At 41.1% G+C, this 26,374-nt stretch overlaps 3 protein-coding genes across 3 annotated transcripts in view; 2 read left to right on the top strand and 1 right to left on the bottom strand.

Annotated features, from left to right (window-relative positions):
* Positions 1 to 6,501: 6,501 nt before the first annotated feature.
* LOC106815315 lies at positions 6,502 to 7,750 on the top strand. The gene is made up of 3 exons (XM_014819759.1): positions 6,502 to 6,568; positions 6,695 to 6,870; positions 7,551 to 7,750. Exons 1-3 carry the CDS (start codon positions 6,519 to 6,521, stop codon positions 7,748 to 7,750), a joined length of 426 nt encoding a protein of 141 aa, XP_014675245.1. The 5' UTR covers positions 6,502 to 6,518.
* Positions 7,751 to 13,650: 5,900 nt separating this feature from the next.
* Positions 13,651 to 20,023, bottom strand: LOC106815313 (ketimine reductase mu-crystallin-like). Its single transcript, XM_014819758.1, has 8 exons — positions 19,606 to 20,023; positions 18,034 to 18,184; positions 17,288 to 17,350; positions 16,982 to 17,083; positions 15,725 to 15,902; positions 15,212 to 15,333; positions 14,641 to 14,725; positions 13,651 to 14,463 (listed from the first exon to the last, which is right to left on the bottom strand). Exons 1-8 carry the CDS (start codon positions 19,776 to 19,778, stop codon positions 14,390 to 14,392), a joined length of 948 nt encoding a protein of 315 aa, XP_014675244.1. The 5' UTR covers positions 19,779 to 20,023; the 3' UTR covers positions 13,651 to 14,389.
* Positions 20,024 to 20,130: 107 nt separating this feature from the next.
* LOC106815311 (protein tweety homolog 2-like) overlaps positions 20,131 to 26,374 on the top strand; it is a gene marked incomplete at its 3' end in the record, with an annotated part of 14,641 nt that continues 8,397 nt past the window's right edge. Inside the window, exon 1 of the mRNA XM_014819757.1 lies at positions 20,131 to 20,419. Within this exon, the coding sequence (XP_014675243.1) occupies positions 20,267 to 20,419 (153 nt within the window). The remainder of the gene's footprint in view (positions 20,420 to 26,374) is intronic.

The following is a 26,374-nucleotide window of genomic DNA, read 5'->3' as shown; positions in this document are numbered from 1 at the left end:
CACATAAATCCAAGGCGGGATTTTGTTCCCGCGGAAGCCCTCGAGGCATCCGCCCAGAGCCGTACGTCAGCTGCATGCTGCAGAGGTTAAGTGTTCCGACCAACTGTTGACTGTCACGAACCTGAATGAATTGCTGCGCATATAGTGCAATACTGTCTTGTGTGTGGGTGTGTGTGTGTGTGTGTGTGTCCATGTGTGTGGTGTGTGTGTGGTGTGTGTGTGTTTCGTGTGTGTGTGTGTTGACTGTGTGTATGTGCATGTGTTGTGTTGGTGTGTGTGGTGTGTTGTGTGTGTGATGTGCTGTGTGTGTGGGGATCATGTGACTCGTGTGATGTTGGGAGTTGTGAGTGTGTGTGTGAGGGTGTGTGCCTGCGTCAGTGTGTGTGTGCGTGGTATCTATATTGTGTCTTGCGCTGTGGTTACACCGGACGTCCACGAACTGATGAATGCTGAGCTATAGATGCCATCCTGTGCTGTGTGTGGGTAGTGTGTGCTGTGTGTGACACGGAGATTTTTTGGTTGTTTCGTGTGTGACTGTGATGTGTGATGGTGTGTGTGTGTGCCTCTATCGTGACCGCCTGTGTGTGTGAGTGTGTGTGTGCTATTGTGTGTGGTTCACATGTGGTGTGTAGTGTGTCGTGACATCGTGACAATGTGTTGTTGTGTGTGGGTGTGTGTGATGTATTGTGATGTGTGTGTGCCCGGACCGCGTTGTCGTGTGTGTGTGTGTGTGTGTCGTGTGTGTGAGCGTGTGGTGTGCGTGTGTGTCTGTGTTCTGGTGGATCTGTGCGTGCGTGCGTGCGATGTGTGCGTCACGTGTGCGTTCGTGCGCTGTGTGGTGGCCGGTGTCGTGGCGCCGCTGCCGCGCGCGGATGTGCGTGTGCGACGACTGTTGTGTGCGTGTGTGTGTGTGCGTGTGAGTGTGTGTGTGTGTGTTAAAAGTCAGTCAACGTGGCAAGCAGGATGTAGGTAAATTTATTTGAAAATGACGAAGTCGAATCCCGATGTAAACAAGACTGACGTACCCGTCATGCCACGTTCATGCACGAATGTCCTATATGTCGCGATACCCAAATTCGCAGAATGTCTGTGTTTTGAGAGAATGGCTTTTCAGAAACTTCAGCTTCAGTAGATACCGCTGGTACTTTTCGTAGTGTTGTGTGTAACAGTTAAATATTGATCAAATATAGCACCGATTTATGTAATAGTAATACAAATATCCATCATTGTGTCTGTAGGTAGGTCCAACTTATGGTCGGCGTATGATGACCGGGTACCTGGCTTCCCGTGGTGTGAATGTCGCCGAGCACAGAGTGGGGGCTGCTCTAAAAGAAGTTAATCCACCTTACCATGGGGAGTGGCAGCAGGTTTGATAACTACATTGTTAAAGCCATAATCACACCTAATAATATAAATGCGAACATTTTATAACACAAAAGAAAATTAGATCACAATGGTATCTTAAGCAGAATAGCAATTAATTCAACCTTTCCTTTATTTCAAGAAATATTAGTTAGGGCAAATTCAACCAGTCAATTAGGGCAAGTCAACGTAACTATCCAGTTTTTACTTAACAAAAATTATATGGTAGCACAAACATGTGAACACACAAAACTTCCAAATCAGACATGAATAAATACATTTTGAAACTCCAGTCCACTATTAAATTTAATTACAATTTTAATTGTCTTGACTAAAAGCATAGAATATGGATTGAATACATCAAATTAAAGGGTTATACTCATGTCCAATACAGTGATATAGTGCAAAACTTAATTTCAGGCTGCATGGTTGGTAATAAAATAATTTGCATGAAATTAAAATATTATTTAATTCGCATATTTGTCAGAGTTTGAATTTGTAAATTCAGAATTAAAAAACCATGCTAATGGAAACTGCCAATTTAATTAATGGTACAGGATAATTATACGACGTTACCAGTTGAATTTGCAATATAAAACTTTAAATTTCTGCAGTGAAATTTAATCTTAAAATTAAAAATAAAATGACCGAGACTTGTAATTGTTCATTCTTTAAATGTCCCATAATGTGACGATAAATTGTCCTGAAAATTATTTAAATCCATCAATATTTGGAAAGTTACAGCGGTTTTACTAATATAATTCTCAAATCGGTGCCGTGCTGTACGTACGTGCCACTATATTGGACATAATGCCTATATAGCAAGTGTCCACGAAAGTGACTGCTATTGACTGCACAGGTACTAATCGCAATTGATTTTTGCTGTCAGATCTACTATCATTATCAATGTTATACCAAAGGTTATACCTTATAATTAAGGTATAACATTGATAATATGATAGTAGATCTGACAGTAAACATCAATTGTGACTAGTACCTGTGATTGTCTTCTTCCTTTATTTCAAGAAATATTATCACAAATTAATGTAGTATCTATGAAATATTAACTTGTCGCACGCAAAGTTAAGAAAAGAAATAATGTATTTCCTTTTCTTATCGAAAGTAGAAAGCGCTACTCCAGTAATAATAATAATCACGGTATACATACTGTTAGTTTGTTTTTCTATTTGACGTTACAAATAGGAAATGGGTTTCTGACCCTACTCCAGTAATAATATGTCTACAAGCTATAGGCTAGAGATAGTAGTCACAATGCAAAATATTTCCCCATTTTTCATATTTCTTGTTATTTAAGTGTGCTATACTTCTCACGCATTTACTTACAGTTACACGTACAAAATCAAAATAAGAATGTCAACGAATTCCCAACTTTGAAGCAACATTATGATAATCATTATGAAAACAATTGATCTAATCATGAAATGCACATCATGCAACCACTATGCAAAGTATTATCTTAAATCCCTCAATTGAACAAATAGATATAGAACTGTAAAATTGGATGGTTTGACTCTGTGATCTTCACCTTTGATATTGCAGATATGGCCTGAAATTGTCACAATTTTTGTAAACAATTTTTACAGTATTCTCAAAGCTAATAAAAAGCATTGCATCACGAGTTATCCCGACAGTCACAGTATCTTGAAAATAATTAGTAAACTAAGTAGAACCCATTACCCAATCTATATAATAATCAGGAGTAGATAATAGGATCAGGAGTAGATAATATTAGAAGTAGATAATAGTTCCCTATTATTTACTCCTGATATAATCAATGGTGATATACAATTACAACTAAAGCACACAAACATTATTTTTCAGTTGGTACCAGATCAGCCAATATATCTAACCGACGACAATAATAGGGCTGTATTGCCAGATCCAGATCGTGGATTTGGTGTGAGGTTATCTTCCACCAGTCACTACAAGGTGACGGGAACGCCGCGTCCCGAGAGAGCCATCACGCTCCAGGCCGCCCCACATGTACCAGCACCAGCCCCAGCCCCAGCACCAGCACCAGCACCAGCCCCAGCCCCAGCACCAGCACCTGAGCAGTACTCGGCTCCAGTAACAACAAGTTTGTTTTCAAATGGTGAGAGTAAATAAATGTATAAGTAAAAATGAAATAAAACTAACCGTTGACTTGTAATTATTATTGAGCATACAATCTGATTGCTTATCAATTATTTCCATACTTAAGTGACTATAGTACGTATACAGCTCTTAAACCTCTGTTGATGTTTGTTAACAGGTGGCACACCAAGCTTTACCATGCCTGGGAGACGTTCTGTTAGACGGTTAGTAACTTACAGTATATGAAGCTCTATCGAATGCAGTGTGCAATACAATTTAGTTGAGAACGAAATCAAGGTTTTACTAATCTTTGTGCTAAAAAATAAGGATTTTCGTTAGATTAAATTCGTTAAATAAATTGATAATTTTTTTAAGAGCTCTTGGCAAGTCACTTATGGGGACAAATCCTAAAAATTGTAATAAATTTATTATAGTCATTATAATTGTGGGGTTATATATAGGGGTGTAACAATGCATCGAACTATCGATTCATTGCAATAGTATATTTGGCTCAATAGCAATGCATCGATAGTAAAGTAAAATATCAATAGTTATTGCCAATACTATCGATTGTTATTAATAGTCTCAAATTTGAATCAATGGACTAGTTATTCAACAATCTCTGCATACATTGTAAATATATACAACTGGAACCAGCATAGTGCTTACTACATGCACATATACCAAGTTTACATTAGAAAACTCGCTCACCAGCTAGCTAGTGCATAAGAGGTAACTTGACTTGAGGAACACAGGTTATACGCAATATTCGATCTGTTCCAATGGTTGCTAAATTCTACAATTTCTTGGGAAAACTGGTTCCTTTAATAGTATTGCAATTGTATCGCAATAGTATTGCAATTACTGCAATAGTATCGTCAATATAGTATTTCAGCTATTGCAATACTATCACAATAACAAAATTGCACCCAATAGTCACCCCTAATTATATATCTTTACTGGTCTCGCCATATCATTATTTAGTTTATCAAGATGGGACATATATTGATCAGGACATATTTTCTCTATATTCTCTATATTCATTAACTGTAGGTATACTTTGTTATTAAAGGAAAATTCAAGTCGTCGACATGGTTGATGGGCGCCTTCAGCCCAATAGGGCCACATTTGTGGTCCTGAAGGACGGCGAGTTTTCTGTTAACTCGGTGGCAGAGAAGGTGGCTGAATCCCTTAACTGTGAGGAGGAGGCATTTGTTCTCCTGGACTCCAGGAACCAGGAGATCCAGGACTGCCGTGCCACACAAGGTAATCCCTGGACAGAAACTGGATACTCTGCTACTTTCTGAACATTATAATATCTCGTAAGGATACTGTTCGGACAAATCAGCCTAATGTGTATTGCATTCGATCAGGATTCGATCAAGGATTCATAAGTGTTGGTTTCCCCTTCACTGACTCACCTCTTGTTGCCTGAGTTCTCTCAATTTTACTATATGTATTTGCTAAGAAATAAACATTGTAAAAGAAAATATTTCCAGACCTCAAACATTGAAAACATTCCTAGTGATTATTTGTGGTTATGTTGGTCTGGAGTAATATTTTAACAATATTTTATATCTTGCTCCATCCAAGTACATGTACACATAGTTTGCTGTTATAACACTTTGAAATGGGTGACCAGACGTCCCGTATTGTACGGGATCGTCCCGTATTTTGCCCATGTGTCCCGCGTCCCGTACCGACCGCATGTTTGTCCCGTATTTTTAACATTTTGAACAAAATTAAAAAAGGAAGAAATTTCATCATATGACAATTGTTTGCCTTCGAAACTCTCATCGCTCGCGTTCATTTTACATACGCCTCCACAGTACACTGGAGACAGGCGTATTGTCTAGACGCATTGTCTGGTTCGCTTGATACAATCAAGAGTTAAAGAGTAGATAATAACACATTGTGCTATTATCTACTCTTGATACAATGTATACACATCACATTTATGCTGGCGCTTGCAAATGGGTAATGCTATCCCCCGGGCGTGGAGGGAGGTGACCGCAACGTGGCAGCACTAGTGTTAGGATAGTGTTAGGATTAGGGTTAGGGTCAGGGTTAGGGTTAGGGTTAGGGTTAGGGTTAGGGTTAATTTTTAATTATTAATTATTAATTTTTAATTTTTAATTTTAAGGGTTAGTGATAGTGTTAGGGTTAGGGTTAGGGTTAGGGTTTTTGCATCATGATATCTGTCCCCACACCATAGATTAATTTTTGTGGATAACACTGCCTATATATAGCGCGGCGACACATATATATTTAGTGTGAAGGTTAGTGTTGGCGGTGTTGGAGTGAAGGTTAACGTTAGGGTTAACTTTTTGAACGTCATCGTCAACGTTATCACGTGACCTCCCTCCACGCCCGGGGGATAGCAACACCCCTTGCAAATATGCTATGCCTGCTGTGTAACGCTAAAGTGGCCTGCGCCCGCTCAGATTTTGACGATTTTTTTTACTATCCCGGCGGGATACCATGCATGCAAGCATTGAAATCTGGTATCCAACACAAGAATCTACTATCCCGCGGATATCGGGATACCGCTAATTTCGACCCCTTGTATACGTACGTACGTACGTCTCTCTTTCTGCGTGGCACGCGTATATCGTATTCTTTGTGCGTGTGTGTGCGCGCGCGCGCGTGTTCCGTTGATGCACTGTATGAAGAGTTCTGTAGCTTGACCTCAATTTCTATTTAATGCAGAGTAATTTGTCCTTTTCTGCAGTACAATGAAAAGATAAAAAAAATCACTTTAAAGTGTGCTAAATTGCATGATTTGCACCCCCAATTCAAAAAAAAGTTCTTACCCACACCCTACCCCGCTCGGTCGCTCCGCTTCTTCGCATCGTTTCCTGTCCCGTATTCAAATTTCTAAAATCTGGTCACCCTGTTCAAACTTTGAATGAATGAGTATAATAACACACATACTTCTGATCGTCTCATACCTATATATTTTGTGTACATATACCCAAATAGATTAACCATTTATAATTTTCTTATGTTCATCAACAGAAAAAGAATTCTGGCAGGCCTCAACAAGGATCATTAAGGCCTGCATGGTAGCAGATTTTCAAGAGTGGCAAAGCAATCGTGCAGGCAAAAGAAGGTTTGTGTATTTCAGTTATTAAGGGCAAATTTAAGACAATAATTGTACAAGAATTGTTGTGTAGACATGGTTTCATACAGACACCTGGTAATATATCTATCATATTTGAATCTTGTTTCATTCTAGGAGGACACAAGGAGGGGCCGGGCGCTCAGAGGACCTGGACGAGCTGGAGGAGCGTGTGCGATCCCTCGTACAGGCCACACGGGTCGCTGAAGGGGCTCAGGTCGGAGTCACTCTCCCTCTACCACCAAAGGACCTCAAGAGGTTAACCGAAGCGTTATCCTGTGTGATGTGCAAAGGTATTTAATTTTGCTTAAGGATATTTCGAGGTGCATTTGTGCATTTAGTTTAATTTATATTATAGCCATAACTTCACACCTAATAAGATAAATGTGATAATTCTAAGAATCCCAAGAAAATTAAATTGCATTCGAAATGGTATTATAAGCAAAATAGCAAAATAATTTAACATTTTCCCCTTTATTTCAAGAAATATAATCACCAATAATATAGTGATATATCTGTGAAATTTTAATTAACTTAGTGCACACAAAGCTAAGAAAATAAACGATGTACTTCTTTTTCTTCTCGAAAATAAAAACCCCTACTCCAGTTATAATGTCTACAGGCTCATAATTATAATACCAGTAGTGACAAAGCAAAATATATTCCAATTTTTTCTAATTTTTGTTATTTAGGTGTGAAGTTATTACTTTAACAGAATGTTACGGTTTTGCTACATAAGATGTATTGTCGACTCCTCAAATACATTTACGTCATGCCACCCATACAACATGACATGCTATAAATTGTGTGGATTTGGTGTTTCAAATGTATTATAAATCTGGGAAATAATTTTAGTCAGATTCTATGTGTGCCAAGGTGCACCAAATTGGCACCTGGTCGCAAATTGGCCCATATGTGCTGTGCTTAAATCATTATAACAACTAATTACCGGTATGTCGTTCTTTGTTTACAGGGCCAGTTCAGAAACCAGTGGTTTCTTCCTGCTGCCAGTCACTGCTGGGCTGCAAGGCATGCTTGGACAGTTGGTGGGCTGGGAGCAGTGGCTGCCCCAAGTGCAACTCCGAGCAGGGGAGAGAGGGTCGACTTGACCTAAAGGGCCTCGATGACATTTTTGCCATGCTGTTGCCCATCACAGGAGCATTAGACAGCTAGAAATGTATTGATATGATTGAATACAAGTTAAATTGAGTAATGAGTATTATTGTTGTTGTTTATTATTCTGATTGTGTATTAGGTAATACATTCACAAATTTACACAGGTCGGACCCGGTCATAAAATCTGAACACCCTGGAAACTAATATATTTATAACTAATATTCTGATTTACTACTTATCTGTTGCCTTAGATTTTATTTTCATAAATATCAAAATTACAATATAATGGCAACTGGTTTTGAAGGATTCTAACTGCTAAGATAGTCATATACAGAGCTCCAGATAGCATGCATATTTGTGTATTGTGCTATAACTATGATTTATCTATACTAATCTATTAATAATGAATGATAATTTCAAAGTAATTTTATAATAGTAATCGAATTGGTCGTTACTCATACCATCAAAATTGAGGAGTGTCGAATTGGGCGAATACTCATGGTAAACTACTCATTACTCCTGCATTTCAAAAGTATGAGTAAATACTTGCATATGCAAAAAATCATCTGATATATAAGTAGCTATAACTCTCTTTTGTATCTGATTACATGTACTCTAAAGAATACTATCTAGTGCAGTGGTGTCGCACTATATCTATCAACACCAGCAGGGCAGTTTGGAAGGGTTTATAGTCCCGATTGACTGCCTTATTCAGAAGGATAGATAAGTCCGGTACAGATCACAGCATCACTCAGCTGTTGACTCTCTACAGCTGTGAATGGAGAGGGAGCAAATAGTCCTGGATCTGTCAGGGCTGACCCAACCTCTTCAGAATATATGCCAGGGCAGCTGTTTCCGCACACAGAAAAGCAACTGGTCTCACAGTGGTATTCTTCTTGTTTACGGCCATACTATTCGGGATTCCGCGTTCTGATTGGTGAAAGGAAAACCGTATAGTGGCCGGCTGTTTAAATCGTCACAAATCGACTGGAAGATAATGTGATAATGAAAGTTGTCTAACTACTAGATCCTCTCACATTATAACTCGTACAACATGTATGTCATAGATATGGTACATGTATTAAATGAACAAATCTACTCAATGCAGAATGTTTTTACATTTGTACCTGAAATTCTGTAGCTGTTCTATGTGTTGACGCAACTGTCCATACCAATTCTAGCCACCTGCAGAGTGAGACTGCAGATGCAGTAGCACTGCAATGGGTCCGAGAGATCTAGTGCTTCTTGGCCCACCATTTCAACTAGGGCTGATTTCACGCCACATCCTCTCGACTCTCAGATTCTATAATCACGTACACAAATTACAGCACTTTTTTTTAAATGCATTTATTTCCAGATATACATATGTATCAGGAGTAGATAATAGGGAATTCCCTATTATCTACTCCTGATATGTATACATCTTAGATAGGCCTTCACTGCAGCAAAAGTTGGTATCCTGCTAGATAGTTTTAAATGATATATCACAAATTTGGCTATTAAAATAGTAAAGTTGAATATAATATCACTGCTGCATATATATCTACATTCACACTCTACAAATAGGTGTACAATGGTTTCTACACAAGGTTCACATAATGAGCATGCATTATTATCTTTAATTTTCACCATAGTGACTAAGTAAGATATTTAATTGTTTGTTGGTATAATTATTTTCAGTATCTTAAATTGAAAGTATCTAAGCTTAGCTACCAGTGTAACATTAAAGGGGAGTTTATCATTTTTTTCTCCAAAAAAACATGTTATTGCTTCATCATCAACAAAATTTAGATCTTTATTCCATTCTGTTTGTGAACCTGATATGATATCATTATTATTCGAGGCAAGTATCTTTGTGTATACACGTACACAACAACCCTTCTTCACACTTAGTACTGCCACTAACTGCAGTAAAATACAGCAGGGGAAGTGTAGAATTGACTTAATTTGTTAGCGACTGTGTTTAACCACACCTTTGGAACTGCTCGTTTTAGTCTGAAATAATCCAGGAATATGTAATAGTTATCATAAATTCTAATCTTAAGTCCTGCATGGTTTTTAGACACCCGGTTTCAGAATTATTTATATCTCTAAGAAACAAAATACCTTTATTGTACCATGCATGAATATAGTCAAACTAATTAATAATATTTGGATTACCCCAAAGTGGTTGATTTAGTATGTCTATTGCTTCCGTAGGTTCAAAAATTTACCCAACGCTAAAAATACATCCAACCAAAACCGATTTTCTACTACTGAAGTATAGCTAGAACCTGTTGTTAGTCTTTTATTCATGTTATACTGCTCGGAAAATATGTTCCATGCATCTTCCTGTCTGCAATATTTACTAACCCAGGACAGTTTTAAACTGGATATAAATATATTCATGTCAATCATTCTTAAACCTCCTTCCTCATATCCTTTGGTAATTAGTTTTTTTTTACTAACTTTGGGTACTTTATTACTCCAGATAAAAGCAGTAAACATTTGGTCTAGTTCTTTTATAGTATTATTATCAGGGTTTGGTAAAGCTAATAATAAATGGGTTATTACAGCCAGGCCCATCGGAAGGAATTTTAAAGTGGTATGGTTTCAGTGGGGTATGGGGGTGAAACCCCCATCGGGGTTCGAAGGGGCAGTCTGACCCCCACAAGTGATACAAGTGGAATAATGATTTTGATAACTTCTCGAGCGTTCCTTGTGCACCAGTGCACATTCGTACGATTATACTGAACAATGACAAAGTCAAAAAAGGCAAAATGGAAAAAAGGCAAAGTCACTTCGATGTTCGTGTTCTTCCATTAAGCTGGTGATAAGCCTACGATCAGCCGGTTACAACTCTATAGACCGAAGGTCCGATAGACCGAAGGTCCGATAGACCGAAGGTCTGATAGACCAAATGTCCGATAGACCGAAGGTCCGATAGACCGAAGGTCCGATAGACTGAAGGTTATGTGTTCAAGGTGTAAAGATGCATTTTCGAATACGCAGTGGCTACGCGTCCAGAACCGGTCGCCTAGCCTCCAGGCTACGCATCCGGACATCCACTCACACAGTGATCTCGCGACTTGCGTACACACGAAGAGATGGAATGTGGACGCAAGAGGTGCTCCTCTCTCCTCTCGAGAATGACTAGATCTCTGCTAGCTGACTCGAGGATGTCTTTCTCTTGGATCGTCAACTGAACTGGTCTCAGTAACAGAAGAAGAACAATACACTCGAGTCTCGTAACAAATGAATCAATGGACTACATGCTGTCTCTGGGAATGTCCTTGCTGGTCTCTCCGATGTCTCCGATCTGAGAGAGAAGAGGGCAAGAAGAAGACAGCATCAGAAAACATGGGGAAGGCTAGGTCCTGCTGAGGATGAGAGACAGGGGGGAGACAGAGTAGAGACAGACAGGAGATGACAAGAAGATGACAGACCAGAGAGGCTCTCTCATCTCTCGTCGTATGTCGATGCGAGTGCAGGAGAGACGACGGAGCGAGAATCGGGGAAAGAGAAGAGGAGAGAGAGGAAGAGACCGCCCAGGGCATGTCTATCCTGTCTCTCTCTCTCTTCTTCATCTCTCTCCATTCTCTTCTCTCCGTCTCTCTACTCTCCTCTATCGCTCATCTCTGCTCTCTCTTGTCTCTCCTCTCCCTCTCTCTCTCACACACCCAACTCATGCTCTCTTTCTTCTCTCTCTCTCTCTCTCTCTCTCTCGTCTCTCTCTCTCTCCTCACACATCAAACACACATTAACAGCACACACACATACACCACACACACACCACACAAACACACGCACACACACACACACACACACACACCTCTCTCACTCTCTCTCACACACGCACACGCACACGCACACGCACACGCACGCACACGCACACACACACACACACACACACACACACCTGGAGTGTCCCACTATACCGGTAGAATATCTAACATCGTCATTCAGATGTCATAAATCCAAGTTCTCATAAGTAGGCGCTCACACACGTGTGTGCGCGTCTGTGTCTGTGTCTGTGTCTGCGTGTGCACGCTCACTTTTTTTCCCTTCTTTTTTTTTTGGCTGAAAAGTGGTACGGTCAATCCCGTACCAACCGTAGCGGCTCCGACGGGTCTGATTACAGCTACCGTCTCAAATTTTAGGACACTGATCAATCAAAATCGTTACATGCTCATTGTTGCTCACATTAGAATTGTATTTGATGACGTGGTAACAGCAGATAGAAGGTACAAAAATCTAATGACATGAGAACTCACAGGGGCGGATCCAGGGCTGAAGCTTAGCTGCTAGACAGTATTTTTCCAGATTTTAAGGGCACATCCCCCAAAAAGGGCACACCACCCCACAGTGGGCGCCGTCAGGCGCGGAAGCACATGGCGGGGGTGTGGGGGGCCTCCCCCCAGAAATTTCAAAATTTCAAAGGTCCCTGGGCACAAAAATGAGCACCATTTGAGCACATATTTAGTCAAGCAGCAATAGCTAAAAACCATATGGAATTTTATTTCTGTTTCATTTTGCCTGCGCTTTGCATACCAGCAATTAATGCAGAATGATCGATTCAAGCACTTTTCTTCTTTTTCAGATATCAAAGCTAGTTTTGTTACCATGTAAAATTTTGATTTCCTTCAAGTCCTGTCAATGAATCAGAAGAAAAAGAAACCAAATAAAGAATATAGCCAAATTCCATCAAATTGTTTTCTGTATTTTTTAGCACAAAATTTCGAAGGGCACTTTGAAATCTAGACCGTATTTCCCAATACGGCAAATACGGTCTGAATCCGCCCCTGACTCACATGCTTGGATTGTGACTGTATGAAGGCGGCCCCAATGAAGTGTTGAAGCGCTTCTCACTGTTTTTCTCCTGCGTGTACATGCATAAGGAAAATCTCTCGGCCATGGTCGACCCGAATGGTGTCCCACATCCCCTCCTCCAAAACAGCAGCCCTGTAACGTGATCAAGCACAATTACCTAAAAAGGTTAATTAAGAAATTGTTTGGTTCCCATTTACCCAATTTTAAATCTTCATTTTAGTCCATGTGATACGGACCCTCCATGTGATACAGACTCTCCATGTGATACGAACTCTCCGTGTGATACAGACTCTCCATGTGATAGACTTTCCATGTGATACCGACACTCCATGTTATTTATCATAAACAATCTTCAAATGTACAAATTTCTATTTCATACCTGAGAACATTGTCATAAATTGTGAGATTGTTCTTGATGGGCATTGTGGCATGCTTGACAATTCTGCTGCTGTAGCCATCAACAGCAATTACGTGGGTGACCCCAAACATGACCAGCTTCTCATTCTGGTCCATGTGCAGTTTGTGTCCGTAGTATGGGATGCTATGGTATGGGATGCTGTTGTGGTTCCGCACAAGCTGTAAATACAAAAAAGTAGATATATCATTGCAAGGGTAGCAAACTAGCAATTAAGGAAATGTCTTGATAATCAGCAAGCGTAATAGACGAGAAAATGTATAAATCACATATGACTGCAATCTCCACAGAATTATAGAAGATTATGATATGAGAATAATAACAAAAACATTTAGTCTGGGTGAGATGGGAAAATCTACCAATTTTCAGTGATACAGAAAATATCACCTGATTGTGCTTTCACTGTCACAGCCTACACAAATGATATTTGGATTAATATCGATATTTGATCAAATAGGATGCCACTGATTGCATTATAAGTCAATAAAGTCATAACTTCATTTGATTACACGTGCACGTGCTTTCAGTCCACCCGGCTCCACTTTGAATGTATAAGAACGACCGAAGAAACTTCTCTTGGCATTCAACGGTGACCGACTAGAGTAAACGTCGGAGTGCATTTTTCATGTATTTTGAAGCACTCTAATCCCTACAACACTACCACTGATGACAAGTCATATAATTTTTCCATAAAATAAAAGAATCACTGAACACATAACCAAGACAAAGAATGTATCGTCATCATATTTTTTAAACAATCATAGAAATAATTATATGGCTTTTGCTAGCACCCAGTGTACCTTAGTACCTTTAATCACATCACAGGTTTACTTTACGTAACAATAAAACCGACTAACATAATGCAGTCATCGCCTTGGCTGGTAAAATACCATGGCATTAATTATTGTGATAACTGCCGAAATGTATTGAGCCTAACTAGAATATTATTTTTAGAATGATAATCATTTATTATAAACACAACGTTGAATAAGTAACGAACTCACCAAACCACTAATGAACCATTATTACTCATTACTACATGATGAGATAATATAATTAGCATTATAGCTCAAGAGGAATAGAATTTGAGGGCATTACAGTTTAATAGCTATTGCATAATTAAAGGTGAATAAAAAACGCTCTCAGTCTGCTACCTTCACTGCATGCAGGTGAAAACTGGATTCGCAATACTTCGTAAAAGCAGCACAAACAGTGGCGCACAGCATTGATAGCAAGTGATATTAGACAGTGTGAAAACTAAACCGAGGTCGACACTGTATTTAAATCAAGATCAATATAAAGATAACAATTAGTGGTTCTGCTAAACCTTCTCTACTCACAAATTCTCCCGTGATTGAGTATAAGAGCACAGCAATAGAAACTATGGTAGTGCAAAAAGTATGCGAGCTTTCGACGGTTTTTATGAAACCTGGACTCTGGTTCATTGTGGGAAGTGCCGGAATTCTGAAACCTCACTGCATCCCTTGGCTGGCTACATACTTGTCATAAACCAACTTGGCTGAGACAACATCTTCTATAGCAACACCTAAGAAGAAAAATACAACACGAATATGACATCATAATAAGAAACGATAACATATATCGTCATATATAATAGAACAAGGGAAATTAAATTACAAAAAATTATCTATGCACTCGTGCGCAATAAAGATACATTATTACTTATATACATATAGATTACAATTAAGTCTGTTTTACATACCCAGTGATATGAAAACTGTTGTTTTGTGTTTAAATGCCTCTTTCCTTCCAAGGATGACTTCTCCCACTTCAGCATATATCTCTGCCTGCAGTGAACAAACGACCACATGCAAGCCACCACTAACCCATGTACACATCAGTATACATATGTTTATGAATCCCTACATAATATCGAAATCTTTTGTTTATAACTCCCTTTACTAAAGTAGGAGTAATGGCAAGGGGTAAATAGTTAGTAACAATGTAAATTAAAACATTGAGAAACCTGTCAAGATTATATTTCCAAAAATGTCTCACTGTAATGCTATACGGATAGTTTGATCACAAAATTCTTGCTAAATAATCAATATCTATATTGGGTAATTACAAAGCAGCAATACATGCTTAAATAATCAAATAAAACTCCTGTCGAAATGGTTAAAGAAGAGTGAAACTATTATTAAACTTAACATAAAGAGACGAAACCTCACAAAGATGAGAATTGTTCAAGAGGTATATAATATGACGTGTGTAGCAAGTTTTACAAGCTGAGAAGCATGCATATCTTGAGTAAAATAAAACGGCTAAATTACCTTGTTTATGATAATGTCACCAGATTCCTTCAGTGCTCCCTCTCTGCTATCGACATAGACGATGGCATCTCTGGTGAGGGATTCTGATAGCTCGCGAGAGCTGGCTATACATGCCCCCACAGCTGCAATATTCGTGGGAGACTATAAATCACGTGATATGTTAGTGCACCTACAAGTTTGATTTATTGAATAGATGGCCGAGTACATTAGGCGACCAACTTTGTACCATAGATATATATACCAATATTTATCTATGTTTGTATATATATCTATATATATATATGTTGGTATATATATCTATGTTTGTACGAAAGAATACTATACCACTGCTGGCTATTAAGTTTTTGTTCAAGAGATGGCGCCACCATGTAGTTCACGTACTACACCACTGTGGTTTAGTGAATAATCATCACCTCAGAACCAACTGTGTGCCATTGATTTGCAAATAATGGCAAAGTAGCACAAATTTAGGGAAAAACTAAATAAGCATTCTGCCAGTAGTTACTGACTTACCGTTGACATGTGCGCCTGCTTTAACCCACTCTCCCTGCAGAACTGGTGTTGCCGAGAAGGTGACAGTGCAAATAATATCAGCATCTTTAACAGCCTCCTCTGCACTTTCACACACTCGTGCCCCAAACTCATGTGCAAGAGCAGTAGCCGTTGCCTTTGTTCTGCTCCAAATTCTAACCTATGAAAAACGTTGAATTTATCCTCAAAAGGATCTGCTGCATAAAATAGCACCCCACAACACAAATTAATACAATTTTAAAACAATATTTGGGTGTTTCTGAGGTTAGGGGGCAAATTGCAGTTTTAAATTACTGAATTTTTGTTATCATCTCTTTGGCAAATTTATGGAATTTTTCCAATATTTGTAACACCGTGGCCCTGAAACCACAAAGATTATTACACTTTTTTACTTTTTTGTATACCTTTATAAGTAAGGGCCTATACATCAACTCCGTTACAATTTTGCAACGAAGTTGATGTAACGGAGTTGATAATTTTGTCATGTTTGACCTTGTTGGTTCCACATGGAGCAAGGGCAAAATGCAAATAATATGTTTTATTCAAGAGGTCAATATGCCTGTCTTCCTCAATTTATGATGTTTGGTTTCTATGGTTACTTATCATACAATTTGCGTAACAGAGGTGATGAATGCATTTAAGTACGCATTTATTTTTGGCAAATTTTCCCCTTGAACTGTGATGCTGGTTGGTCTGATTGGTCTGATTGGTCTGATTTGGTCTGATTTGGTCTGATTGGATCTGATTGGTCATTGGTTAACACCATTGTCTATGAATAGATGGCAGCACAATACACTCGTAACGGAGTTGATAAAAATTCAGGACAATAGCTCTGAGGTTCACCCCTCTTACACTTATGGTCACAGGCGCATGAAACTTTGCTGAATTATAGTTGAAACAATAGCAACCCCACCCAAACTAGATTTCCCATCCCTGAATGATGACAACAGCTTCAAATCATTGGTGGAAAATTGGCTACCATGGGTTAGGACAGGCCATTCCGAGACCATCTGAACATTGAACTTGATTTTTTTTAAGAAATCTCATGTATATGAAATCCATTTTAGTGCTAATTTTTTACCATGATCCAAAACATTCATCAAACAATAAAATTGATTCAAAACATGGCAAGTCATTGAAGAATTCTGACCAAGGGTGGTCAGGACAGCAATTTGCCCCCTAATCTCAGAAACTTCCATTTACGAGCAAGTTCAACCGGAAACAATAATAGTACCTTACCTCTGTAAAGTCATATAGTAGAGATAATGCCTGTATATGACTTCTTGCCTGATGCCCCGCACCAATAATAGCCAGTATTTTCGAATCATCTCTTGCCAAATACTACATAAATGAAAATATGGCTAGTAAATATAAAATTTTATTGAATAAGGGACATTATGTCATAAATAATTATATATAACAGCCCATATGTGGGCTCCACACATGCATGTGCACACATGCATTAGTGCATGAAAACAATTATATATTTATTATAATCATTTTGTTTGTTTAAAATGTCATAAACCTAAAAAAGAAGTCTTTTACCTTGGTTGCAGCTGCTGAGGCTGCAGCAGTCCGCATCGTTGTGATTACCTCTCCATCCATTATCTATAAATGAGATTAAGGCTGATTTAACGACGAATTAAACAACGATCAATGGGTATTTCTATGCTGTTCAGTTGCAACTTCAAAGATGAAGCATGCAGTTCAAAATGAGAGATGTTAACGAAAAAACAATAACTGCAAAAAAGATGTGAATTGTGCCGTTGGTATCTGCTGCATGCTACTGCAGAACAAGCAAAAGAAGTGCTGGATACACACAACGTTTCCGTTTTTGGATATGTGTAGCAAAACAGTTAGGAAGTTGAACAGACTGCTGCTGATGTCAAATCAACCTAAACACGCTTATCAGAAAAACGTTAATTATATGGACGCAAGACTGGCATTAATTTAGATTTCTATATTTTGACATACTGAGCAGCATTGAGCAAGAGAGTGTACGTACTCACAGGTATGACCTTTGATATTATATCTAATACACATTTGTGAATGTATGTCTGTTTGTTTGTCTGTTCTCATTGCAAATCAATATGCAGCACGCTAGAAATGTACAAGGACATTCAGTACGGATAACTTTTGATGCTAAATATCATGGGCACATTGGAATGAGAAATAAAAAATATTAAACCCTTTATCTAAAGACTTTATTTAATAAAACCTAAATTAAATTAAAATCTTATTAATTAAAATCTTTATTTAAAGTCTTTATCTAATAAAAAGTATATACATACAGCTTTTAGACATCCGTTGGATGGTTCAAACAGTAAGATTGTTGCCAGGTGTGTAGGAATGTCCGTCCCTGCATTCTGTGGGCAAACTGACACCAGCTTTGTTGCCAGTGCATCGTCTTTTGCACTGTACCCTGGCATTACCCCAAGGAGGCTAAAACACGTGTATACAGTACTTAGTTAGTAGTGTAAAAAACACATGTATTGCCATTGGTTATAGCACATCGCTGCACATGTATACAATACACCGATTGACAGTTCTGCGCCCATGTTCTGCGCCAGTAGTTTCGCATCTCCGCGAGAGCCCGGATGTGCGAGTAAACTCCGCCATGTTGTTTATCTCGATGCGTTGTCTAGCTGCCTTGAATACGCAGGACGCACACCTTTGTGTCGAAGAACAGTGCACGTCGCAGGGAATAGAGCAATGATAATAGATGACCTGAGTGACATGACACTTGGTACATTTAAATTATGGTGAATTCATGCTCTAAAAGTCTTTCTTAAGCCAATACGATCCGTTTGAACAGCCCTTCACACTACACGTTTCACACGAGTACAGAATTTTACTCGCAATTCTGGGACGGAAACTGCTCCTGACCTTTGACCTTAGACTTAGCGCATGCGCAGTGTTAAACTGTCAACCGGTGTATACATATATATATCATCATAATACATTCGCGACGCAATTGCATAAACCAATAATAGATTTTAGGGCACAATTTGTTGGTCTAACTGTAAGTACGTATAAACGTAGCGACACTGGGATTCACTAATACTGCCGGTCAATATCATTCAATGCTAATGCAAATCATGCTTCAATGCAAATCATGTCAATACGATGTTTTATTTTGCTAGTAGTAGTGCTCATAGGGTCTATGTCCCCCAGGGTACTGCCGGAACGTACCCTGGGTATGGGCCGACATACCGGAACGTACCCTGGTAACTATCTGATATGGTTAGGGCTAGGGTTAGGGGTAGGGAGTAGGCGTAGGTAACTCCCTAGACTCGTTAGTGGAGTAGGCGAGGTACGGTCCGGCATATTAGATAGTACCAGGGTACGTTCCGGCAGCACCCTGGGGGACATAGACCCTCTCAGCAGTAGTACTACTAGTACCAGGAGTAAGATAATATAGGATCTTATATTATCTATCCTATATTATCTTACTCCTGCTAGTACTACTACTGCTCATAGGGTCTATGTCCCCCAGGGTACTGCCGGAACGTACCCTGGGTACGGTCCGGTATACCGGAACATACCCTGGTCACTAATTGATATGGATAAGGTTAGGATTAGGGTTAGGGTTAGGATTAGGGTTAGGGTTCGGGTTAGGGTTAGGGAGTAGGCGTAGGCGACTCCCTAGACTCGTTAGTGGAGTAGGCGAGGTATGGTCCGGCATATATTATAGTACCAGGGTACGTTCCGGTATAGCGGACCGTACCCAGGGTACGTTCCGGCAGTACCCCGGGGGACATAGACCCTCTCAGCACTACTACTAGTACTAATACTAGTACTACTACTAGTACTACTACTACTAGTTAGTTAGTATGTAACTGTACAACTTCAAGACTACAAACCTTTGGTATTTTTTCACCGGCACAAAAGTTCTTACTGGTTGTTCTATACCTGACGACTCTTTGTCGGACAGGTCGCCTAAGCTCCTCTCCACGACGTCGATTAATTCTCTCATGTCTAAATATTTAGACACAGTTTCCGCTGACATCGTCAAAGGATTCCTGATGCCTGCCATTGCAGCTGGTTGTGTGGGCTAACGCGTTTTTATTTTATTGGAACTGCACTATACACCCCTACTTCTCACTGCTCAGTGCCTAGACTCATCGACGTACTTCGGAGTTTGGAGTAATGTTAGCTATCACCAGAGCACGCATATCATATATAATATAACATACGTACTCTGGGTACTACTACTACTAGTATCACTTGTGATCCTGTCGCGTGTAAACATCGGACATACTCTGCAGATGGCATCTGATAAATTATTTCACGCACTAGCCTACCAGCAGCATAAGTCAGGGAGCCAGACTATAGGTAAATACTAACCGAGATTGTCGTCTCGCAAAATCGCGTATAAGCGCGAGCGCGAGCGCGAAACATGGCGACGGAGTTGGATCGTTAGGTTGTTGCTCTCCGTTTGTTCTGCCACATAAACCGCTTAGGTCATTTTATATAAACGTGTTTGCAAACTTGGCGGTGATATAAGTGTACAACGTTTCGGGAATGGCAGCGGAAGAAGCGGAAATCTTAAGTTTAACTATGCTCAACTACGAAAGGTCGTGGGTCGTTGAATTCTTCCACAAGTTCCCGCATTTCGATTTCAGCTTCCAGCCAATAAATTCTACTTTTGACCCGGGAAATGAATCGTATACACAGGTAAGTGATTGCAGATGGATTTGTTTATGTGGTTAGTGCAGATGATTTATATTGAATAGTGTGTTAAGTGACATTGACGGAAAAAAAGTAATAATAAACTGAATACTCATGCAGTCAGTGAAACATATACAGTGTATGTATAGTATGTATGTATGTATGTATGTATAGTATGTACAGTATATGTAGTAGCGTAGTAATGTTGCTACGTTTCTCTGTCTTTGTGTTCGTGTCGCAGGAGTCGTAGATTGTTTATTACTCTTTACTGAGTTTATGATAACATTTTGCAATGATTATAAATAATATTAATCGTCATATTCCTGAGATAGCTTGTATAATTGACCACATGCTGTATAATGTTTGCGTATATATCTGTGGCTTAACATTCTATTAATTGGAATATTAATTATATAATAATAATCATAATTAATAATAGTACAACGTAAATTGTATTGCCTTGTGCACGTCGTAGGTTACACAAGGTAACTTAATTAAATTGTCTAGGGGTATTCTCTCACATGCTGTTACCAATTTGTTGGCTTGGCACCCCGTCATGCAGGCGGCATGCAGTGTAAGAATTGAGTAATATTTGCCCCAGGTGAGTAGGTGTGTGGGTTGGTAGGGTGGGTTAACTTAAAACCCCAGCAGAGCTAGTTAGCCACCCAGACATTCCATGGGTGTTGGATCTGTTCTTGTCCTTTTTACTTATACCAGAAGAAATTGCGAGTTTGTTTACAGAGCTCTTATTCTTATACTCAGTCATGTACATGTAAATGTGTTGATTGCACTCAAGTTCCACCCAAGCCACCCTTGTGAGACAGAATACCTTCGCAATGACTGTACCGTCATGTTTCACTGAACATTCTTCTACTTGCTGTCATTTACATGAGATTGCCAAATGGTTCACACTTAAGTTCCTGAATAGAAAGTGGAGAATGGGTTGGCCATTGTCCAGCACCTGGCAAAGCAGTAATTTGTGCACCTCTGTCACTATTGTTTGGTGCCTGAAGGCATATAGCATGTCTTACTATATCTGGCTCATGCTGTGTCTCTGTAGGTACTTTCTCGAGAATGTTTCTGCCTCGGCAACCATAACTATGTAGACAAGCTATTAGCCCAGACAACTAGGTAATCTGTGCGTGGATGCGTGCATGCATTCGTGCGTCTATAGGCAGATATACATGCACGCGTTTGTACCCGTAACTAAATGTGTCCATGGAGCCTTCTCTTCAAATTCACCCATGAGAAAATGTTTGTGTGCATTTCGAATTCGTTAATTAATAACAAGAAGCCATGAGATCTCCCCTATATAAGCTTTCCCTGGAGTGGCTATCATGATATTCTGCAAAGTAATCAATGACAGCATTGCGCCCAGAGGAACCTGGTTGACTAAGCGATGGGAGAGCAAGAAAAGCAAGATGAACTGTGTGCTGCATGGAATAATGCATGATAAACGAGAGCACATGCTTTGTTAGTCTGGCTTGTCACCCATTAGCATTTTGATAGCTGCTGCGCGAATACGTGCAATTTATGCGCAAGTGTATGAAATTTCACTTCTATTTGAGAGCTTTTTTTCCCTATCACGCTACGACTGCTTGATAAACATATATTGTGTTTCGAGATAAATCTAAATTATTTAGTTGCGCGTGCAACTGCAAGTGCACTAAATAATTCGATTGGATTATGTGCATATAAATTCTTCTTTGAAACTGAGCGTGTGTGCGTGCGCGTGCATGTGTGTGTACGTGTGTGTGAATAAGAGTAGGTGTGTGTGTGTGTGTGTGTAAGTGTAAGTGTAAGTGTAAGAGTAAGTGTGTGTGTGTGTGTGTGTGTGTGTGTAAGTGTAAGTGTAAGTGTAAGAGTAAGTGTGTGTGTGTGTGTGTGTGTGTAAGTGTGTGTGTAAGAGAGCGAGAGCGAGAGAGAGAGAGAGAGAGCGTGTGACTGTGTGCGTGTGTGCGTGTGTGTGTGTGTGTGTGTGTGTGTGTGTGTGTTTGTGTGTGTGTGTGTGTGTGCGTGCGTGTGTGCGTGCGTGCGTGCGTGCGTGCGCGTGTAAGAGCGCAATGGCGTCGAAATTTTGTGAGGTAAAGATACAACGTGTTAATAAGCAGGTGTCTGCATCAGACTGCATGTCCTCAGGACAAGTACATACATGTAAACATCAGAGCTAATGATGCAGCAGGCTTGATAATGCATCCCTGCGAATAGGTCGGCTCGGCTCATTAGAGAGCGTGCACACGAGAGCGGGAGCTTGGCAGCGCCGTATCTCCAGGTAGTGGTGTACAGGCTATTTTCCCATTCACTGGTGATCAATCGGGTTTCCTGTTGTGCATGCTCATTTAGTTTAATACATCAATATTTTGCACACGATTGGAGCACTGGTGTAGTGTATTTCTACCGGGTAGTAAGAGTCAGTACGCGCTGTCGCGTGTAGAATGAATGCAAAGGTGATAACGCGAACGCCGCCAAACAACGAGGATTCATTCAGTGCACGTAATCGCGCACCCGTAGAATACAAAGTCTCGCGCGCGCTATACTAATATCTTCTCGTAACCATGGTGACGAGACTCGGATGTCCAGGGCACATTTTTTTGAATGTGCATCCCGGTGCGTGTCTGCGGAAGCGCGTGTACGTAGTCGGTCATAATATATCGAGACCGCGTTCAACGCTTTCTCTTCAGGCAGGGGTACTAAGTAAGGGGTGACGGCCCGTCTGCTCTGTATCTATCTATATAGCATGCTGCTGGTTGCTGCGTGGTACAGCAGTCGTGGGAAGTGTAGCGCGGGGTAACGATACACGCAGCTTCTCTGGCGCGTGCATGTGCGTCGCCCGCATCGCCTATCGTGTTGATTGCTCGGGTAATTGATTGACATCGGGCCAGCCGGGGTGGAAATGAACAGTGTAGGTGATAGAAACATCTTCTCCGGAGTGAATAAAAAACGCTTTTTTTAATTCACTGCCGATCTTATGGATGTATTAGAGAATCATCAGTCGGCTGGCAGCGAATAGCTGAGACCTTTCCCCTTGCAGACGGTACCGTCTTGCGCGCTCGCCTGCTATGGGTGCGATCACTTGTCGCATAGATTGCCCCGATTTCATTAAATAAACTAATTAAATAAATTTCTCGCAAACGTAAGAGGATTTGCGACTGATGCTATAGTCCGAGGAATGCGAACGAGATGCCATGGGGTGTGGCGCCCGCCTTTCTTGCTCCCCGTCACACCCTTATCAGGATCATTCTTGCCACCACGTGCACGCCCGTATGCACGCACGCACACACACAGACACCTACTTGACTGCCCCACATTATTTGACCTAAGTGCTGAGCTTAATGTCTATAAGATGCGCCACACGCGTCAGCTTCAGTTGGCTCAGAATTGGTATCGATCCATGCCAGAGAGAGAGAGTGCGTCTGTGTGTGTGTGTCTATGAGAGAGAAAGAGAGAGAGATATAGAGATAGAGATAGAGAGAGAGAGAGAGAGAGAGAGAGAGAGAGAGAGAGAGAGAGAGAGAGAGAGAGAGAGAGAGAGAGAGAGAGAGAGAGAGAGAGTGGTGTGTGTGTGTGTGTGTGTGTGTGGGTGTGTGTGTGTGTCTGATGTCGTTATGAGAAGAGAGAGAGAGAGAGAGAGAGAGAGAGAGAGAGAGAGAGAGAGAGCGAGAGAGAGAGGTGGGAGGGAGAGAGAGAGAGCAAGAGAGAGAGAGAGAGAGAGAGAGAGAGAGAGAGAGAGGAGGAAAAGAGATAGAGAGAGAACGAGCGTGGTCCGGAGAGACAGACTCAACGCACATGTTGGCGGAGACAGTGTGAGAGAGCGCGTAGCGAACCTACGGCCGTACCTTCCCGTCACTAACATTGATCGGCGAACACAAAGCAAGGTTATGGATGGAAATTGTTTTACTGCAGCCTGGGATATGCATGGGGCCGGCGGTCAGCTATATAAGCTCGGAGAATCAATTGCCACATATTATTATTATTATTATATATTGAGAATAAATTGCGAAATGTATTTTCTATAGAGAATAGTACATCACACATTCGTGCCACCAGCACTCTGGCTGTTCCACTAATACAATTATAGTAAATAAACGCGAATTATGTATATACTCCCAATTTGAATCAAATTATATTTATATACGCTATATCTCGCCTAATAATTCTGCTTCAACGCTGTTCAATTTATTACCACAATTTAATGCATTCGTGTCATCTAGCGTCAGTCGTCAGCAGAGAAAGGAACGCTATGAGGCAGCCTAGCTCTAGAACTATAGCCCTTCGCTCTGCCACTGGCATAGTTCTGTAGTTAGCTCCATAGGCTATAGTTCTAGAACTAGAGGCAGCCCAGCTAACCACCATTCCCATCACGTCGCCATAGCAGCAGCAACAGCATAGGTGCCGCGGTACAGTCTGTGCGTATCCGGTCACGTATACTCATGTTGTTGTTGTTGTTGTAACGCCATATCATTTTTCCCCGCCGGCTGTAATAAGGCACGGTAACGCGTTCGATGGCGGGCTGTGGCATGAGTGCTGTGACTGCTAGCTTCGGGGGGTTAACGCTCGCGCTGCGTGCAACGCGCCTGTAATGGCGCTGTGCATTGCACAAGCGTTCAGCTCGTTGTCTTTGTTAAAAGCCCTTCCCCCAACCAATGGCAATGGGCAAATAATAGAATGCACGTATATACTGCTTCCTGTGTGTACGTCGTTGTGTGGTATAGTCAGTGGACTTTTTCTGTCGGTCATGTTGGGCGCAAAACTCCCGTCGGTTACTGCGTTTTAGCACTCAACGCGGACGTACATAACTTTTACGGTATATTATTGAATTGTGAGCGCACAAAACGTCAGCTATATCGCCTACAGACCCTACCATTATTGTTTGTTAAATGCCCGTGAGTCACGTAGGGCACACCCACCCCCGTAGAATGCAGGCATCGATGCGCGCACGAGTAGAGCCGCACGCACGCCCATAGCAGCATGCACGCACGCACGCACATAACTCGTGGATGTTGCTGGTAGCGTGGTGCTCACTAGGGACCCTAGTGCTCACTGCCGTGGTCGAGGCGTGACGTCACAGCGGTCAGTAGACTGCAGCGTCCGGCGTGCAACAGCGTGTAAAAAGACCACTGAGCTGTATATATAATGATGCTACTATATTCAGCTCGGTGAGAAAGACGCATTCTAGAGCGAAGCAAACCGGCTAAAACTTCATCGATTACTGGTCGGTCATCAATAATTTATCGGTCATCACCGACCCTTAATTTTGAATAACGGCCCACCATTAGACATCGGTGGTTAACAGAACACTTCACCTCGGAAAGTAGGGCTAACATCGTGTTTTGTTCTCGATATTCGCCCCGTGTTGAGAGAGAGTTACGCACAGGAGACTGTGACCTAGCATTTGTTGCTGAATGGCGATCACACATGTTTTGGCCCCTGCTAGGTGTGCGCAGCCACCAGCTGCATGTACGCGCAAGTGCGCATCTACCCATCCACATTATCCCGTGGTAAAGCAGATGTGACCGCCGCCTCCTCTCTTCTCACGGCATCTGCGTGCGTGTGTGGGTGTGTCGGCGTCGGTGTCGGTGTCGATGCGATACCGGATAGTCTACGAGGCAAGTTCCTCATTGCTCTCTGCCTGATTGGTGATACTCCTCACCCTCACTGATAGACGCAGCCCGTCGGACACCCACGAGCAGATCTCCGGGATGCCGACGTCCCCCGCGCTCCCGCAGCGCTCTGGAAAAAGGTTTTCTGCCTCGGCGGCGTTTCCGCTGATCGGCAGCTGATGTGAGGCCGCGGCGGGCGCCGAACCACGGCAGCCCGGCTGGCTGATTACCGTTGATTACGTGCAGGCCTGCTAGCAGCGGTAGCAACAGTAGGAGCACAGTAGCAGCACAGTAGCAGTAGCAGCACAGTAACAATAGTAGCAGCAGCAGCAGTAGCAGCTGTAGCAGCAGCAGCAGTAGC

This window comes from Priapulus caudatus, unplaced genomic scaffold (genome assembly GCF_000485595.1).
Source record: "Priapulus caudatus unplaced genomic scaffold, Priapulus_caudatus-5.0.1 Scaffold1088, whole genome shotgun sequence".
NCBI classification, from domain to species: Eukaryota; Metazoa; Priapulida; class Priapulimorpha; order Priapulimorphida; family Priapulidae; genus Priapulus; species Priapulus caudatus.
Note: the sequence above shows the minus strand (reverse complement) of the source record. Positions and strands in the feature narration are given on the sequence as shown.